The 20,548-nt window shown below is 35.0% G+C and overlaps 2 protein-coding genes across 3 annotated transcripts in view; one reads left to right on the top strand and one right to left on the bottom strand.

Annotated features, from left to right (window-relative positions):
• The window catches only part of LOC138755341 (interaptin-like), a 34,651-nt gene extending 22,472 nt beyond the window's left edge, over positions 1–12,179 (top strand). The window contains exons 8-11 of the mRNA XM_069921144.1: positions 1,448–1,610; positions 5,483–5,641; positions 7,182–7,349; positions 7,896–12,179. Coding sequence (XP_069777245.1) covers positions 1,448–1,610; positions 5,483–5,641; positions 7,182–7,349; positions 7,896–8,009 — 604 coding nt within the window. The 3' untranslated portion in view covers positions 8,010–12,179. The remainder of the gene's footprint in view (positions 1–1,447; positions 1,611–5,482; positions 5,642–7,181; positions 7,350–7,895) is intronic.
• Positions 8,049–20,548, bottom strand: part of zbtb10 (zinc finger and BTB domain containing 10) — a 97,387-nt gene continuing 84,887 nt past the window's right edge. For both annotated transcript variants that reach the window (XM_069921139.1, XM_069921138.1), the window contains one exon: positions 8,049–17,667. In XM_069921139.1, coding sequence (XP_069777240.1) covers positions 17,317–17,667 — 351 coding nt within the window. In that variant the 3' untranslated portion in view covers positions 8,049–17,316. The remainder of the gene's footprint in view (positions 17,668–20,548) is intronic.

Consider the following 20,548-nt stretch of genomic DNA (forward strand, 5'->3'; position numbering starts at 1 on the left):
GTGTTCATATTTTTTTCTGGTAGAAATGGAAGTAGCATATTCAGATTGTTGGAATAAAAGGATAATTTCAGCATGATTTTTTTTTTGCAGCATCATGCACCTTGTATGTCTCAGCTACTTATCCTGTATATTGTGGAGAGCACTGATGATTCAGTACTTGTTAAAAATTATGCATTGAACACAAATCTATTTTAAATAGCTCAAAGAACTAGTATAAATCATTCAGCAATTTGTGGCAATGTGCAACTTGCTGCAATCTCATCCCTTCATTAGCTCTGCTGAATTTAATTCTCCATGCAATTCCCAGCAAATTCTAGGTCAGTAGTGAAATGTGATCTTTCACCACAAATATTTCAATATTAAGTTCATTTAAACTTTTAAATCCAATTGTGCACAGACTGTAATTCACTTAAATATGTAGATGTGGGACAGATTTGCTTTAACTTTACAAAATAACAGGCAAGTAATGTGTTCCACCTACCTGCTTACCCAATTGATGCTCTATTTGTTCGTTTTCTTCCTCCCTTAGAATTGCCATTTTTAAAAATTATTTCATAAAACCAGAAAAAAAAACCTAGTAACATTATGCTAGACAAGGTCCAGGATAATTCTGTGCCCAACAATTTTTTGTCCCAAATTCCCTATCCTCTGATTTGCCTGTTTTGAAAAATTTGCCTGTGTCAAATATACTCAATGACTGATCATATTTAGGTATCTGATTCTAAGCTTTACAACCCTCTGCATTTAAAAAAAAATCTGCTTTTCAGTTTTGAATGATTGACTTCCTTGCCTTGAGGCCATTTCCTCTAATTCTAAGGCAATGAAAACCACACTGGCACCTTTCAAGAACCACCCTGGCATTTTTTCTCAGAATCCTCTGTCACAATAAAATTACTTCTCATTCTTCTAAAATCCAGTAAGTAGCAGTGAATGTTACTCAGTTTCTCCTCTCTAATCACCCTTGCTTATCCCAGGAACCAATCTAGTGAATTGCAAAAACTCGAAGGCAAATTACCAAGAAATAAAAATGTCATACAAATCTAGTCTCTAACTGAAGTCCTATAGAGTTTCAGCAAGACTTCCTTTGCTTTTATGCTCTGATCCACTTAAAATATCATTTGCCTCCAAATTGCTGCAGAATTTATGTATTTAGTTTCTAACTCCTGCGGAGCAGCTCATTGATATTCCTTAATGAATTCTCTCATTTTAAAGATTGTTCTTTTATTTGTTCCATCAATGTGCCTTGATTTTCCATATTATGTATGTCATGGTTGTGTTCTAGCTTTGTTCACTTAACCGATCAGACTTTTTGTATCGTTCGTACGATTCTGACACGTTAGTAATCATCATTTCTTTGTCACAGGGCAAATAGTGTACATTTAAAGAAAAAGGAGAAACCTACATGTACTTTAGTGGTTCGAAATTAACCAACTCTTATGTATTCCAGAAATGAAATCAACAGTCTGCAGCAAAAGCTAAGGGAACAAGAGGCATTGTCAGAGGAAGATACGTTTCTTAGAAATAAAGGAGCTGATGACTGTAGCTGTTTGACCAAAGAAAATGCAGTTTTGCATTGTAAAGTGATGGAATTAAGAGAGGATGTGGAGCGAGTAGGTACATTTGAAGAAACCCAATTGTTTAAACAGTAAATAATTGTATTAATTAATGACCACATAGTGGGTATAACCAACTCTGGAATTCAGCTACCTTACAAATAAACTTAATGAAAGTGACTAGTCTAAAACAGTGAACAATTCAAACTCTGTTCCACTTGTGTCCCATAGATTACAAGAAGCTTGTTGAGGATATTGCTACAGATCAAAGAAAAATTAAATTTGAAATCTAGTTGTCCAGAATTTAAAGTCTAAAAAGCATTATTTGAAATTGTTTTTCAAAGTCAGTTCACAAGGAGATCGGAACGTTGCTTGGGGAGAGGTGGGGTGGTGCACAGCAGCACTACAAGACTGCTTTGAGACCACGGCCTGGAGTTGTCATGGAGATCAAATGCTACACAGCCAGGACCATCCATAAACCATGGTTGGTCACAGGGGTTCGTGCACTTCATAGAGCTTGAGATGCAACTTTCAGGACAGGGGACAAGTCGGCACTTAGATCATCTCGGGTGAACACTCCCATGCAATCTCAAAGGCAAAGCATTGGTAGGCACAGTGGATCCAGTCACCTGTGTGATACTGGTGACAGGGTGCACATGGCAAGATATCAAAACAATAACAGATCATGACAACCTTGTGGGTAATAGAAAAAAATACCTCCCTTTTGGACAGACTGAACATCTACACAGTTCGAGAAGAGTAGGTCACTATCAAAGAAAGCTCTGACTCCCCCTGAAGAGGCCCTTTGCATAGCCATGGCTGAGGTGAGGAGAATTGTATCCAGGGTGAACCCACACACAGCAACAGGACAAAACTAAAGATGTGGCTATGTACTGAAGGACTGTGCAGTCAAAATGACGTAAGCCCTTTAAGAAGAGATAAATCACTTCAGTAGTCCATCATCTGTCATTTTCAAGGCAGCCATCAAGATTTAATTTATTGTCACGTTCTTAAAAGGTGTCATATTACATGAAATTGGCTTTTGCCTGTTGTAAGATTCGCCATTGGCATAAATTCTGAGCAGCAAAAGATAGTCCCTCCCTCCACATCCCTAGAGTTACCGAGTGTCCATGGATTCGCAGCCACACAAAGTCCAGTCCAAACCATCAGCAATCCAAGCTCCAGATCTAAACCTCCAACATGGTTAGGAATCCTTCAGCACCCTTGGCACTCTCTCACAACCAGGTTCTGATATCTGGTTCTCCTTCAGCCAGTCTCAAGATGGTCTCCCTGTCTGGTTCCTGGTGTGAATCCCTCATATGTGGTCTTCAGCAGCCCATTGCCTATGTGGGTTCCTCTCCTTGAGTCACCAACAACCTTGCCGCAGAACTCCTCGCTGATCTTCTGCCATGGTCACCATCCCATGAGTCATCTCCTCCTCAGATAGTGGGGTGGGGGGGGGGGGGGAGGAACTGTACAGGGTTGATGGCAGTCGAACTGGTGTTTGGACCCTGTGGGGCACCGTTTCCCACTCCTTGTTCTTCAAGTGCTGCCGTTACAGCAGCTCTGGCAGTGCGGCCATCATCCTGGTACTATGAGATTGCAAGATTTAGAACAATGAATAGGACTCATCTTTCATACACAATGGTCCCAATAAATTTAAAAATAATTGCCATGGGCTTTGGCCCAATCGTGTGTTTGACTAAACTATTAAGACTCCAATGAGGAACCACCTGGAAAAACAGATATGCATCTGATATTATGATATTCTGTAGTTCTTGAGCTGGTTGAATCCAAGGGCTTGTTTTATTTAAATGGAGTTATATCAATGAATGTACATCATTGATGCTATTTGGGTAGTCTAGCATGCAGAGAAATTAGTTAAGAACTTCCTTGTCAGATTTAAATCCTGAGGAAAAAAATTAATAACACGTAAAAAAAAATGGAATAACTCTGACAGTATACCAAGACCCATTTGTTCTTCTATAGCACTTTATTGATACATAATTATCTGAAGATTCAAGAGACAATCAGCTCTTTCTAGCTGATCTGTGATCCCTTACACTTTCAGAAAAACCTTTAGCATTTAGTTTGGGTTGCAATGAAAAAACTGACAGGGGAGGGGTTCACATTATAGTGTGTGTAATCTTCACTCCATTCTGGCATGCAGACTTGAAGGAAAAAGCAATGGTTAATTTTGGTATACGTGACCAGTTTTTCTAGATCAGTTACTTTGTGGATTTCTTGGGACTGTGAAACCAAAAAATATGAATTATTCATGTTTAAACAAGTAAAATTAGACTTTTACAAATCCAGTAAAGTTATGGAAAGCTTCACATCACACTAATGTTCATTGATTACTGTCTTTGACTGCTCAATGCTGTTAAAAGCCAGCTGATGTTGGGGTTATCTATTCTGTGCTGTCATCTCCAAGTATTATTAATTAGTTGCTCCTGCCTCCAGCTCCTTTTTGTCACAAGTGGTCATAAAAACTGCGGAATGGATGGCAATTATGATAGAATGAGAATTAAAAACTTGATACACTAACTGTAATGGGAAATGTGATTATTCTAAAAGGTAATGTGTGATTTTGTTTCAAGTCTTGAAAGGGGATGGATTCCCATAAATTAATAAAGTTATATCACCAAAAGCTGCAATGGCACAGTGACCAATCCCCACTGTAACTTGTGCATAAACTTACCCACGTTCCTTACTCCTGGTGTTCTTAAGTCTGACACCAGCTCTGGGCACAAACCTTGCCCTCAATCTAGGCCCCAGCAATGCACCCAGCCAATTTCTTGACATTACTTTGGAAATGCACCTTTTTCTGCTTACAAGGACTTAATTTATGCTTTTGACTTGGTAGAGGGTAATCGTTGAACCCTCTCTCCAAGCCAATTTCACATTAGCAGAATTGTTCGAAGTTCAAATATATTGTTTGTTCTGTTCAATTTGGAAACATCTTCAAAAGTCTGACATTGTTCTCCCTCTTTAGAACCAAACATTGGTCTATTTCAAGAAGCTTTAACTCATTTACTCCAGTTATCTCTTTGGGCATAGTTGATTCCTTCCTATAAGATTAAGTAGAATTCTGCCAGCATTTACAAAATTTCCATGCAATGCCAGTTTGGACAGAATTTCTGATGCTTCATGATGACCCATCTTTTCATTTGGACTAAATTTGTAAACTCATGGCTTTACACTGAACCCTCATTAGAATGTGATTCGTTAATCCGCAGAATCGCTTATAGCGCGGGTGTTTGTGGACCCCAAACTTTGCAAATAAGTTGATTAAAATTCAGAATACCAATGTTAAAAGAATGCGCTTGCTTTCTTTCATTGAAATTGTTAGTTATAGATAGTGGATCCTTCAAAACTGTAAATATTTAGGTTTGAATATCCGTGGGCACTCTGACATGTATGCATCTGTTCCATGATTCAACTGTAACACGGTATGAAATCTTGGACCCCAACTACCACATTCTAACAAGGTTTTACTGTACTTAATTTTAGCCATATTAAAATCTTCACTGTTTACAGTACAAAATATCATTTATTTAGTGACATTAAGTGTGGGAATAAATAACCTCTAGATCATAGAAGTTATTTAGTGGTAGTTGCAAGGTGTCAAGATTAAATTGATTTGTACAGTATTTATACGATTCCTTTTTCATTCAGATTAATACTTGGTCAGCACCAAGGAAAACCTACTTTTAACTGATGCTGTTAATAAAGACAAATCTGGCACACATTTAATTGACTGAATTTAGATTCTGATAGCTGGAATGAGCATTGTTTTTGGGAAGGCGAGTTGTTATTATGAAGTATTACAGTAATTGCTTGAGGCCTACTAATGGGGAAGTGATTGTTTAGATTTCAAGCATGTAATTTAAAGCTTGGTTATAAAATGCTTTAATAATCTATTATAGGCTCAAGTGGCTAAAGATGAGAGGAATTCTCAGCTTGCAAACAGCATCACACAATTAAGTTCTCGAAAGGAGAATGGAAGACACCTTGAATTGGAATTAGCCTATTTAAAAAGAGTTATGAAAGAAGAGGAGAAAAAGGTTGTCAACACTGTGGAACAGGTAATAATTTCATATCAAAATGTGTTAATTGTCGACATGCAAATACCAAACCTAGTTTGTGAACTCCTTCATAATTGATTTATCCCAATGGAAGCTATCAACTTTTGGATATCTTGTATCATACACCTCTGCTGTAATTCAATCACCACAGTAATTTTGCAGCAATTACAGATGTAAATAACTTTCTATACACTCACCTTGCTAGTGTTTAGAAGTATACTTATCATTTAGTTAATGTTGCATACAAAGAAAAAAACAATTATCTCAATCTAATTTGAAGGACAATTAACAAAAGGCTTGATTGATTTAAACCTGATTTTTGGTGCATATGAATTCTGCAGCAAAGAAATTAATAGGTATTTGCAGATAAGTTCAAGATTGCACACTCCCCCTCACATGCACATTATTATTGTGCCAGAGATATGGTGGTAACATAAAATGTTAGCTTTGAAATTGAATTCCACATCTGGAGGCAGAAAAATGTGAGGACTGCAGTTACAAAGTTCAATACTTAAATGAGGTTAGAGATGGGAAAGACAAGATCAAGAATGAATATGAAATTGTATTTTTTTCTAAATAGAGTCATTGCATACAAAGAGAGAGTACAGACCAACGAATGGTGTACTCAAAATACACATTGAATAATGGAGGTTGTGCTTCATCATAATGAATATTCAAGCATTGAAGTGGTAAATACTAAAAGTTTTCAACTGAAGTTGACCTTCAAACTTGAATACCACCTGTTTTACATTTTATGCACCAAGTTGCTGCAGGCTGTTACAGCTGCAATGACTATTTCCAACCAGAGAGAATAATTTAAATCAAGCTCAGTAGTTTAATGTGTTGGACCCTCAGGTAAAATAATTACTGATGGGAGCTTCCAATATTGTGCTTGTATAAATGCCTTCAAGTAGATTCTTAAAAATTAAGGCACATGGATATAATGTTTTAAAATGGGCACAGTGATTTGTAATTACCAGAAACTTCAACTGATGCTTTGCAATTGAATAATTGTACAATGTTCTGAATATTTTTAAATGCTGGACACCTGTTTAAAAACATGATCCACGTTTAAAAAAAAAATCAACAGGCCCTTCAGTCCAATTTGCCCAGGCTGACAACATTGTCCACCTGAGAGTCCCATTTGCCAGTGTTTCACCCATATCCGTCTCAACTTTTTCTATGCAAGTACTTATCTAAATGTCTTTTACCCTGCAAGAGTAGGGGAGTTTTAGATGCCCCATTATTCTGAAAGATCAAGGCTGAAAACAATTTCATTTGGTATTTGCAAAATGTGCTGTTACTTGTTGATAATTCTTATTTCAGTGGTTTTAGAACATTTGCAAAACATTGTAATAGCTTAAAAGTATTGAAACCCGTCAGATTTTTTCTTGTAATCAGTATTGGTAAAATAAGATTCAAAATTTGAAACAATATGAAAAATAATATCAAACAGTTATGCAATTCACAATGAGATAAACTGGCATTAAAATGTGAAATAGAATCACTAACAGAACTCAATTTATAAATACCTTTACAGCTTCAGCATCTAGAGCAAGAAAAAAACTCTGTAGAGTTGAACAGGCACTTGCTCCAGAACCAACTAACTACATTGGAGAAACAACATTCTGACATCAAATTGGAAAACTCCCAATTCAAGAGAGAGAGAAACAGTTTAGTTGAACACATCGCCGAATTACATAAACAGGTATTTTGATACACAAAGCGTTTTGATTTTTCCGTTATTTATTCCTGCCATTATTTCATAAAATGCCCTGATATTGGAATAAAAGATGTGATCATTAAGTATAACTTATGATATCTGAGATTTCTTAATTCTCCTTTATATTGTTGGATGCTATAATTAATAACTATTGTAAAATATTTTTCAGAACCAAGTATCACATTAAGCACTTAAAATTACATCCCATTACTCTAGCTTGTCCTTTCTAAACAATCAAATTTCTTTCACTGTGCTGTGTTACAGATGAGTTGAGAACTTACTTCAGGTAATAGTATTTATGGTAGTTGTGATCAATGTTGATATTCTACTGTAATGAGTGCTACTGCGTGCACTAATATAGGCCATTTAATAAATTTAATAGAACAGTTGTAACTGCACACAACTGAAGTGTAGAGCTGAATCACTTCTGACAAATACTTATAAAATTCAATCTACTAGTGATATTTATAGACTAATTATATTAGTTTCCTGATGTTTCTTATTTGTTTGTCTCTTACATTGTCAATATAGATATCTGAAAAAGATGTTGAAATTCTTCAAATGAAAGGATTCATACATACTCTAACTCAAGATGGAAAGTTTTCTTCGGGTAGAAAGCTGCAAGGAAATTTCGAGTATTGCTGATACCATTAAATAAGATACAAATACTACGAACAGAAAAAATTAAAAATATTGCATTTGTTTTTTAATTTTTCAAAATGATGCATGCTGTTTTAGGCCTTGAGCAAATACTCCAAACTGTTATGTTTTTATACTGGAGAGGGGCATCACAGATTTCAAGCTTGCAATTAAACCTAAATGAAAAAAATTCCAAACAGGACATTATGATAATTTTTAATGTAGCTTTAAACATTACATGCACAGCTATTCTCTATCTGGCATTTTTAAGGGTTTGGTTACAAAGGCACATTGCAAAAAAAAAAAGCAAGTGTAAATATTATTCTAACCTTTTAGAATTTCATCACTTTGGCTAATTTCCATCATAGTGAGCTCATAATCTCAAATATTTTACCTTTTTTACTTCCATAATCAATCATCTCCCTGCTTGTTTCAATTTATCTGGTACTAAAATCCTCATCCATGCACTCTCTAATCATACCCGAACATTAGTGTGCTTTTGGTTGGCCTGATATTCCATGACACATTAAATTGGGATTGAAACACTGAGATCAAATACCTTTGCTACCATTACACTGACTTGACAATTAGCTTGCTCAGCACTGATTACTTTTGTTTTAAAGTTTGGGTCTTGTTTATCATTTGGGATAGACATAGAATGCTGCATAGCATTGTTCACTTGTCCATTAACCTTGTCCTCATTGATCTAAAGGTTGACTATTTCACAGTAAATTTATATACCCACATCCAACTTTCAATAGTCTGGAAACTGATTTGCTCGTATGTTTTGCACACCACTACTTTGTGCACCACTCTAACCACAAATCCAAAATAACCCCCAGTACCATTCAGACTTTACAAGAACACAAAATAATCGGCTACCAGGACTTTCAACCCTGACCTATCATTTTATTTGATTATGGCCAATCTACGCTGGCCTCAACTCCCCTTCTGTACTTGCAATGTACGATATATTAACAACCAATTACATCAAGACCATTGTCTTTTTGTCACGTTGAGCTTTTCAAAATTTTGGATATAGATATTTATCAAAATGCTTTGATAGATTAAAGTTGGGAAAGATTATTTAAGCAAGCATATTTTTGCATTTTCTGAAATTGCAGATTCACAACATATTTTAAACATCTAAGAATTTCATCTATTACCTTTAAAAGTTATTTCAGAACTAACCTTATGGTTTTGTTCCACACACCCCTTCTAATCACTCTTCACACCTTTAAGCTACAATTTTTATCCTCCACATGAATATGGCTTTCATTGCTCCTTGCTCATAATGTACAATTTTTGCATAAATTTCAGGCTGAATGCACTTAATGGAAAAAAAAGCTAAACAGCTGCATAGTGCAGAATATGGACAGTGTCTTTAAAGTAGCAAATTATCTCAAGGCACTTGGTAGAAGCACGATCAAACACAATGGGGCAAATGATCAAAACTATACTTAAATGGGCTGGTTTTAAGGAGCGCCTTCTTACATTTAAGGCCATGGCAGCTGAGGGTACAGGTAAAACGACTGAGCCACCATGAAGAAAGAAAATTGTTTTTATAAAATTCACCTGAATGCAAGTAACCAACCCTATTCATCAATATTGCAAAAATACAAGTTTAAAGATAAACTCTTTTTCCAGAACATGATTTAAAGCACTCAAAATCAGCCACTTCAACACATGAGACACATTAATTGTCTGCATTGATAGTGGAAATCACAAATTCAACACAGCTGTCTGATTAAAATCATGTTCTTATTCAATGGTGAAACATATGAAAGTGTGATTAAAGATCCAAGATATCAAAACAAATCATTCAACATTTGTGTTGAGTTTAGTACAAGTATAGCACCAGCTTAGATAAGCAAAAATAGTCACCATAGTTAAGTCTTTACAAAAAGAATTTAGTTTACCGCATACAATCTACAAACTGATTTATCCAATTTACATTATCACAACAAATCTAAAAGAAAATCAGTAATAAGAAATGAATGTGCAACACAAAATCATTTTTGTCATTTAAAGTGAATCCTTTATATCATTTCCATAATTCATGTTATTTGTCGTTACCCTGAGGCCCTTGAAGAAACATGGGATGGTTTGGTGAAAAGGAAATAACTTAATCACTCAAAAATCCTTTTAAAGAAAGTCCAGGCTTTAGTACAACTTATTTAATACACAGAACACTCCTGTCCCTAACTTAAATTTAGCATTCTATTTCAAAAGTAAAAGCAGATTTTAGGCAAAAGTCAATCATTAGTTATTCTTCCATCATTTGGTGGCATATATCTTTGTGTTTCTGGCTACAAGTATAACTTCTGGTTTAGTTTCTGCATTACAAAATCCATTTGAATAGTTTTTCTTTTTACACATTGTAACATGATGACTTTCAATGTCAGTGCCTTGCATATTATGAATGATCAATGCAATGTTATTCAGCATATGTTCAATACTGAATTTCACAAACAGCAATGGGATGACCAATTTCTTAAATATTATTTGGTCCAGAAAGAATGACCACAGAAGCTGACAGAACCCTGTGTTTTTAAATCTTTAACATGATCTTAAACGGACAGTTTCTTCATTTATCAGTTTCCCTCAATTTTTTTTTAAAAAACACTACTTTGGTCTACTTCCTGAGGTTTTACTCATTCTTAACAAAATCAAGAGAAAATGACTTTGGTTTAATCACGAGCAAAATGCAAAGATACTAAAGTCGCATTAGTCTGTAATTGAAATAATATAGTGCAAGAACAATATTCCGCAGACCTCAGTGTATTGAATATAAGTGATTTAGAGCTTGGAGTTTCTTTAACAAGTTCCAAAATTAGAAAAAAAAACATTGTTAATATTTTCCAAATGAAAAATATTTCCATAATTTACATACAAGCATAGAGAAGCATAAAGAATCTGCCTTGGTAACTTGTGTCACATCCATATTAACATTTTCTCTTGTTCAGTGTTTCAAAACCAGTTAGGTACAAAAAGCAATTAAGGGAAGGATATGTGTACATTGTGCCACATTATATATTTTGACACCCACAAGAAATGTTACACTGTTGATCTGGCTTTTGAAAATTACCATGCATAGTTTCTCAGTCAGTGTTTACAGAATAACAATTCTCAGGAACTACAGCAATACAGCAAGATGAAAACTTCCATTAGGCAATGATGTAGATGTTAACATCATTCTTTTGAATTCTGGCTCCATATGGTTTTATTTTGAACTTTAAACAGAATTGAAAAATAAATCTGTTGGGTTACTGCTCTCAAACAGCAGGCAGTGAAAAATACTGTATAGTGTTTGTTGCAAAGGTAGTGGTATATTGCTAATTTTATTCTTAGTATCTGAACCACAGTTGGGTCTCTCTTTCAATTAAAATTACAACTTTCAACTTGATGATGAATCATACACATGCATTTGAATGATTTTACTTCTTGCATTTAACTTTTTATAAATGCCATCTACTATTGCCAGGAAGTAATTAGGACTTTCGCATAACAATGAACTTCTTAACTTCAACCAACAGAAACTAAACATTGACTGTTGGGTTTTCTGATCTGAAATTTATTTGTAAATCACTCTTGCAAAGAAAATTCTCTGCCCTTAACTATCAATAAACTTCAAAACAAAACACAAATGTGAGAACAATTTATATCCCAAGAATGATTTTCTTAAACTGAGCTGTAATCACACAAATAGGAAAATATATAGTTGTTGCAGTGTATATAGATATATATATATTATTTGTATAAAGTATTAAAAAAAAACTTAATTTGTACTTGTGTTACGCTGCATCAACTGAATGCGGTGCAATATCCAAAAACTCCTAACTTGACCTTATGGAAATATCCAAGTCAATTCTTCTGTGACTTAATCATTTATTATAACTTAATAACATTATAATCGGTGCCCTAGCACAATTTTTCCCCCTCCTGTTTTGGTACAAAAAGTTTCATTATTGCAGAATAGCACGTTTGGTCTGTGCACTGAGTGAATCCTGTAATGATCTCATCAGCGATATTCTGCTGAACAGGTGAACCAATTTGTCATTTGAAAGTCATGACTCCCAAGTCTGAGGTAAATTCAATGACCAATTATGAATATAATTAAATCCATGTAGATTTGTAATGATGGAAATTTACTTAGTAAAATGTGAATTTTATCAAGCCCGCATGTGAAGATTTAGTCAACTCATTTTTCTAATCAGAAATTCTCCTTTTCTCCCTCACCCATATAAATAAATCAGCTTCTTTATGCTGCCACTATAAACTACAGATACCACTATTTATTACACACAGCAGTCTATCAGTCTATACAGTGGAAATAAATCCATTATACTAAATAAATAACTGATAGAAAACAAGAATGGGACTAAAATGTACTATGTTCAAAGGTCTGCAAAAATTACTTTCCAAAAGCACAGCTTATTATTAATTTGTCTCATGGTTAATTAACATAACTGCAGTGTTACAAATCGTCAGACTTGCTGATCACATATACAATATAAACTTTGTTTATGGATTAAACACACAACTGCATTAAACAATAGAATGCTATGTTTCATAATAATCAGTGGCGGGCAAATCCTCACGGCACAATTCTTGGCTTTCTAACATTCCTAAATCTTGCTTAGCCCTAAATACTTCAAGTTTGTCACATACAAATCTGAAAGTTTAATCAGATGGCTTGCTGCATTCAATGTCAACTAATAACAATTGTCAACATCAAATGGAAAATTACAGATAGACAAAATCCTTGATATAAATTAACCATTAATATCTTAATCGTTGGATCTAACTTAAATATTTTATCCAAATGGAATACTTCAAAACAATTCTTATTTCCTTTTAAAAGAATAAAATTATTTTAATAAACTCAAATGAAAAATCTACAAGAAATGCCTCATAATTTTACAATTTGCTTTTCAGAATAATTATCTCACATTCTCTTGAATAACCACAATATTGTATTTTGTCATATTATCTTTGGTAATTATGTTTACTGAGATCTAAAGCTGAGAAAAATGGATCACAATCCATCTTTCGGAACAGAAAGAAATATCTTATGAGCTGTGGCCTGAAATTATAATGGCACAAATCTTTACAACTGTATAATTTGCTTTGTAAAATTATAACTTTAAGCTTGGACCATTCCAATATACACCACCATTTAAAACTGAAGACACCCTCTTTGCTGTATGGTTCATTGGTATCTCATTATGAAGTTATTTCATCAGGAAGGGTCAAAGAAAAACAGATTATAAAAATTACTACTTCCCTTCTGTACCAACATAGTGCATTAATGATCTCAAAGTGTTATCTGCAGCTTTAAAAAAAAATCTGGCTTGGGTGCAGGGGCTTAGAAACATGGAAGCACACGAAAACGTGGTGTACTTACAGTTTTAGCCAAGAGCAAAAAGGAAGGTTAATGACTGAATGTCAATTAGCAGGTAGAGGAGAAACATTAAAATGTTTCATAAATAAATAAAAACAATTACTAAATTGTAAAGAAAAGTAGGCCGAGAATAATCTGACAGGCAGCACTACAATCTGGGTAAAACAAAAGAGTATAAAACAAACTGCATAAATTAGGATAGAATGTAGATTTAACATTAAGGGGCTGCAAACATTTTCAAGACAACTACTTTTATCTGAGCCAAGGTAAAACTATTCCCTGACATGCACAATTGTAAATGCAGTGACATCACTGTGTCCATTTTCCAAACATGGTAAAGTGCATTAATACCAACCTGCAATAGTATAAATATTCAAAACTGTACAAAGGGTTAACTTTATACAATTCCTAAATTATCTTGATCTTAACTTTCCACAAGAATGCCTCTAGTATTAAAACGATAACACATTTTTCAAATTCTAAAATATTAAAAAGACATAAATGTGAACTATTAAGTTACCTCTTATTTGGCTTGAGATTTTCTGGTCAGATAAGTGTGTTAAATTATGATGGCATCAGTTATGAAACCAATATAGATTACCAATCAGAAGCTGCCATGGATTCAAATATTAGCTTTCTTTTTCAAAACAAATATCTGAAAATGGGGTACAAGGACACAGCAGGAGAATAGCATTGAGTTGAATCTCTTTCAGACAACCATTACAGACATAATGACCCAAAAGGTGTAATGAGCCCATGTCACATACTGTGTGGTTAAACAAAAAGTTCAGTGAGCCCATTTTAAACCAACTCTTCATATCTGCACACACAGACACAAATTTGCCATAGTTTAAAAGCACAATACAATCCAATAGCCCAGTGAGGAAATATTGTAATTCATATGGCATTTCATTATAGGACTATAGACTAAGGGTGCAGAGCTTGATTTGTGCTGAATTGGTTGATGTCATTCAGGACAAATTTAGGCAGCATTCCATTTCTAATCACTTCCTTTTCTGAGCAGCATCAGACTCATCTTTGATACTGGTCACAGAATATATTTTGCTCCAGGTGCTGTTTTGCCCTACAGCAAGATCATCAGATGAGGACAGGTAAAGCCCAGAAAATTATAAAAGTGAAATTCTGAGGACACCACTATCTATAAAAACAAAGAAAGGAATTTTACAGAACACAATTTCCCATAAATTATAACAATCCCCAATTTTACCTCCTTCACTTCTGCAGTTTATAATTAAATTAAAATTGTTTTTTACTTTATTTAATAAAACAGTTATTCATTCAATATCGTTTGGAAATATTGGAAATGTGAAATGGAACTTGCCACAACCACGTACTGAAAAAATGCAAGTCTTTTCAAGATGTCTTGATGTGCTCATTTCCAAAATTAAATGACAACTAATCATACCATCTTTGATTCTGTTTCAGTTCGCTTTTCACTACTAATTGTATTTGTATTTCAGACCCAGTGTTCCAGAACATTATCAAAACAATTACTATACATAATTTTTCAGTAAAAAATTAATCTCTACTTCCAAATACAGGAGCATCTTTCCAAATTACCACACTAACAGGGAAGAAATCAAGCATGTTCTCACCTACAAAATTTAGGTCAAACTTTACTGAGTCAACTATAGCCTAATAGTTTAAAAATAGTTTATAAGTAAATTTCTGACTTCAACTGAATAATTGTCATGAGCTACGGATGCACTCAAAAACGTTGTTGCAGCTTTGGTTAGATTACTTTCAGTTCAAGGAAGGAATTGAAAAGATTTAAGGTTTTAATTTCTGCTTTACCCATCCTCCAAAACGGCTCGATTCTCTAACTACACACCAATGCAGCAGTTCCGATGAAAGCTCTCAATCCAAAATTTTCAAAAGTAGCTGATGGCTGCTGAGTACAGCTAGCATTTTCTGTTTTAACTAAAGCAGATTATGTCTTTCAAAGCATCTTCACAACATCAAATAATTTAGGTTTATTTCATAATATGGTGGCATAGCAAGTGCAACACTTATTGGGCCAGCAACCTGGGTTTGAATCTTACTCTCTGTGACTTGTGTGGATTTTCTCCGTATGCTCCAGTTTCCTCCTACCCTCTATAAATGTATGGGGTTGTTAAGTTCATTCTGTGTAATTGGACAGAATGGGGTTTATGGATTGGAAGGGCCCTCTTTCCTTGTCTTTCATTAAAATAAAAGGTTGGTCATAATCTTAATTTATTTGGAAATAGCTCATTTGCAAACTGCTCAATTAGATTTTAAAAAAAGCCTCCATTTCACTATCCTAGCATTTTCTCTTTCCACAATGGATCAAATTTTGAAAGCCAAAGGAAGAGTGCTGCAATCAAAAATATTGGCAGACTTTCTCAATAGTTTAAAGTAAATGCCATACTCAATAGCGGGTAAATTGACAGACCAAAGTTGAAGTGTTTTTCTTTATAAAACCAATAAATTCTGGTATTTCAAAATGTAGTGCATAAAGAAATTCAGAATCAAGAATGCCAGGGAAGGAGCATGCAATGTGTACATTAAATAGCTCATCAAGTGAGCTTCCCTTATGTGTCATACCCAAATATTACCTTTTCTCCTATGAAAGAGAGAAAATAATATTTATTGCTTATGGTTAATTGGAATTTAGTTACACTGATAACTCATTTATTCAGTAAGATACAGACAAGGTCTGTATCATAACAATTAAATTACCAGTTTAAAAGTATATATCCAACCTTTTCCTCTCAGTTCACAGAAGTAAGACTGTATAAAGCATGGTCTTCATCAATTATGCCATAAAGATAATTATTTTTGTTTAAATGCCACAAACAGCAATTATTTACTGAAGATGCCATTTATTTTGCCGATTACTTCTCTATGGATTGCAACAATATTGTACGCTAGCTTTACTCATTTTAAGTGGCAAATATTTTTGAAAATTAAAAGGTTACTAGCACCTACATTATTCAAACTCAAGGTTTTCTGCAAGGTTGAGCCTTGAAGATGCATAGAATAAACAGATACTCCAAAAGTCACATCTTAGACCCAATCCTTTCAGAAATGTTAATCCCTATTCATTCCACTATTATTGTTTTAGCTGAGAGTAGCGATACTCCAATTACAATATTATTGACTTGCTTGCCTTTCATGGAAATAAAAATACTGTTGAAAGGCAAGCAATGTTCCTGAGTGCAGGGAATTACATTACAAGGAAAGGCTAAGGAAACACAAATAATTCTCTTTGGATAAAAAGCTAAGTTTCACATGATCCAAGATGGCATTTGTCATGACTAAACCCAATCAACAAACTAATTCAGTCGAACAGTGGTCAATTTAAGAATGAGGAATTAACAGAATGATTTGCAGAGCTGTTGCACCCCAAAAAAATTGTGGATTACTCATCAGGAAATGCTGGTAAAGAAAACCATGCATTTAGTTTCAAGGGACAAATTGATGTTTTATTTTAAAAACAAGGGTTCACTGATGTAGAAAATTATAGGTTGGTTTGAGTCTGATGACCTTCTGTTGCAAGAAATTTGAATGTTCTTGTTTTCTTTTGAATTCCAGTGAGTGAGACAATCTCTGTATGATCTTGACACATCACTTCATTTTTGCCTAATGCTTTTTCAGATAGATTTGCAAGACTATGGTAATATCAGTTACAGTTATTATAAGGAATTGCCCATCACTGACTCCAAGAGGCTTTCATTATAACTGTGGTGAATCCACTAACTACAATCATTAAAATATCAATTATCAAATAGTTATATTAATCAGCAAATTATGAAAAATTTAGTGTTTTTTTTGCCAATCCATAATCATTGCCATTCAAATAAAATTCATAGGGTTTGCCAAAACAGTGAGCAACCATAATTACACTTTTCAGTTTTACAGCACCCTCTAGTCATTGTCTAATATGACATATGTCTCACTAGCCCCTGCATCTTCCCATTGCTCTCTATCGACGTCCCCGGCTCCTTCTTCATCTGGTACATCTTCACCAACCATTCTTTCACTTTCCTCCTGTTCTAGTCCACCTGGTTCATCTTGTTCTTCCTGCTGTTCCTTAAAAAATTCTGGATCAACCATCAGGTCCGTGCCATCGTGGTCACTCCTTGATTGTCTGTCTCCTCCAGAACAATCCAAACATACACCATATCTTCGAGATCCATGCCGAATTCCAACACTGGCTGCTAGAGTGAAAAATTTTTTACAAACCATACATTTGTATTTTTTATCCTTCTTGTGTACCTGTGGAGAAAAATCAAGCAAATCAAACAGAATACAAACTTGCAATTCTTATTATCTGCATTTTCCAATTAAGATAGTAATAGGTAAAAGGAAAGATGGAACATCATGCAAATTGTACACTTCTGTTGACTATAAAAAGACAATTACAGAAAGAAAATTACGGAAATTATTAGATTATATGGGAAGTTCTTCTACTGATATTTTACTAAGAATTCTACTAAGAATTTTTCAAAAGTACAAGATTTTGTGCACATTTGCTTTTTTTCAGTCCAGGAACTTTCAGATGTGTTTATGAAATTAAATGTATATTGAGCACAAGATTAGAATTTTCTGCTCATTTTTACACATTCTTAAAGCGGGTCGTCTACCTCAATAATGTGTAAACAGCTAACTAAATTCATGAAATTCAGTCTGCATATATAGAGTAAGGAAGGGCAGAGGAAAACTGGCATAGGATAGAGAGGTCTACATCATAGTTTGCAAGGTTAAAATATATAATGAGAACAAAATGGCAATTCAAAGAGACTTCAAGAAACAGTGATACTGAACCATGAAACATTGGAAGGAAGTGACCAAGAGTGTTAAGGTGGACCTTGAACAAAGAGAGGAGGATGGAGAGATACAATTTTTCAGAAGAAAAATCTAGACAAATTAAAGACATACAGTGCCCTCCATAATGTCTGGACAAAGACACTTTTTATCTCTTTATTTGCCCCGTGCTCCATAGTTTTAAATTTATAATCAATTTATATGTGATTAAATGGTACATTCCAGATTTTATTCAAGGTTTATTTGTCCACATTTTGATTTGCCATATAGAAATTACAACACTTTTTATCTGTAGTTCCACCATTATAAGAAACAAAAGGGAGTCTGTAGTTGTCACTTTTCAACATGAGGAGCAGAGTTGTCGCAATGAAAATCAAAGAAGCCTTTAGAAGACTGAAAAACAAGAATTAAACAGTGAGAGGCATTGACTACACCTTAGGCTTATTAAAATCAACTGTTTGGAACATCACTAAGAAGAAAGTATACTGGTGAATTCAGTAATCATAAAGAGATTGCAAGGAAGATCTCCACTACTAATGACAGAAGAATTCTCATCATAATGAAGAAAAAACCCCAAACACCAATCTGACAGGTCAGAAACACTCTTCAGGAGGCAGGTGTGGATGCGTCAATGACTGCTGTTCGCAGAAGACTTCATGAACAGATTAGATTGAGGAGAGAATGAAATGCTCGCGAGGGAAAGGGAAAAAAAAAGATGTAGGAGAGAATAGATATTTTAGAGAATATTAATAAGAAGAATACAATTAAGATTGTGGGGGGTGAAGGAGGGTAAGGAGGGGAGAGATGCAGTGGAGTTCCTACAAAAATGGATACTGGAGATGGATAAAGTAGGAAATAATTTGGAAATAGGGTGGGGCCACTGGTCTCTCGCCCCATGCCTAGGGCTACATCAACAGTCATGCGCTTTCCTGGTGAGACTCCTACGCTATCAGGACAAAGAGGATTTTGAGGGCAGCTAAGGTGGGGGAAAAAACAAGGGGAGGTCCAGTGGAAAAGTGGGGGGGGTTAGGGTGGAGTTATGTCCTATTCTATCTGGACATAAGTGTGGCATTGCTGAAATGCAGGAGGGAGTTTGATTTGGTAAAAAAATCTGAAACAAAAAGGAATTGAATTTACCCTCCTTCACTCGGCAATGCTGAAGATTATAAGGATGGGAGGGAAAAGAAGGTTTTTTAAAGGATCCAAAAGAAGCAATGGACTTTGTAAGAACTCTTCCACCACTTTATGAAAGAATTGAATGTCATAGATGTCTGGAGAAGGCTGAACCCAAGAGAAAGGGATTACTTCTTTTACTCGAGACAACAAGACTCCTACACTAGAATTATTTTTGGTATCAGCCAATTGGAGGATAGGATAGTGGAAACCGAGTATGCGGCTACTGTCAGACAACTCTCCCTTCACTTTCCCCATTATAATGCCAAATAAGCAGGCATTGATGCATAGATGGTGTCTGAACACGCTGCTATTAGTAAAACCAGAATTTTGTAACTTTGTCAGGGCCCAGATAGAATTATTCTGTGAGATGAATTGCCCCTCGACTGAAGAAAATTTTCTAATATGGGACACATTAAAGGCTTATGTAAGGGGTTAGATCATTGGATATACCAAAAGCATTAACAAGGGACACATGAAGGAGGTTAGCATCCTAGAACATGAGATATCGCACCTGGAAAAAGATTACCAAAGAGCGGGTACAGAAGAAAAATACAGGAATTTGGTGAAAAACTCAAATACGTCACAAATATATAAAACTGAAAAGCTGATTTTAAGATCTAGACAGCATTATTATGAGCTAGGAGAAGGCCACCAAGTCTTATCCTGACAGGTGAGTGTAGAGGAGGCCTCAAGAACAATTAATGCGATTCGGACAGGGAAAGGCAAGATGTCATAAAAACCAAAATATGGTTTTATGGAAGGTTTTAACAAGGAATTGTATAAATCAGAATTAAGGGGTGATCCCAACAAAATAGATGATGTCTTGCTTCCATTGGACTTACCAAATTTGGATCAGGAAGAGTGAGAGGGGCTGAATGGCCCTTTCACTTAAGAGGAAATTGCGAGACCCTGAGCTATTTACAAGCTAGCAGATCACTGGGAGACGATGATTTCCCTGCTGAATTTTATAAAGAGTTTAAAGATCTGCTAAAGCCCCTTTTTAAGAAGGTGGTGGATCAGGCGGGCGGAGATGCATACCCTCCCAGAATCTTTCTCAACAGCAATCATCACTGTGATACCTAAAAAAGGCCTACCTCGTATAGAACCCTACCTCGTATAGAACCCTACCTCGTATAGAACCCTACCTTGTATAGAA

Source organism: Narcine bancroftii, chromosome 2 (assembly GCF_036971445.1).
Source record: "Narcine bancroftii isolate sNarBan1 chromosome 2, sNarBan1.hap1, whole genome shotgun sequence".
NCBI classification, from domain to species: Eukaryota; Metazoa; Chordata; class Chondrichthyes; order Torpediniformes; family Narcinidae; genus Narcine; species Narcine bancroftii.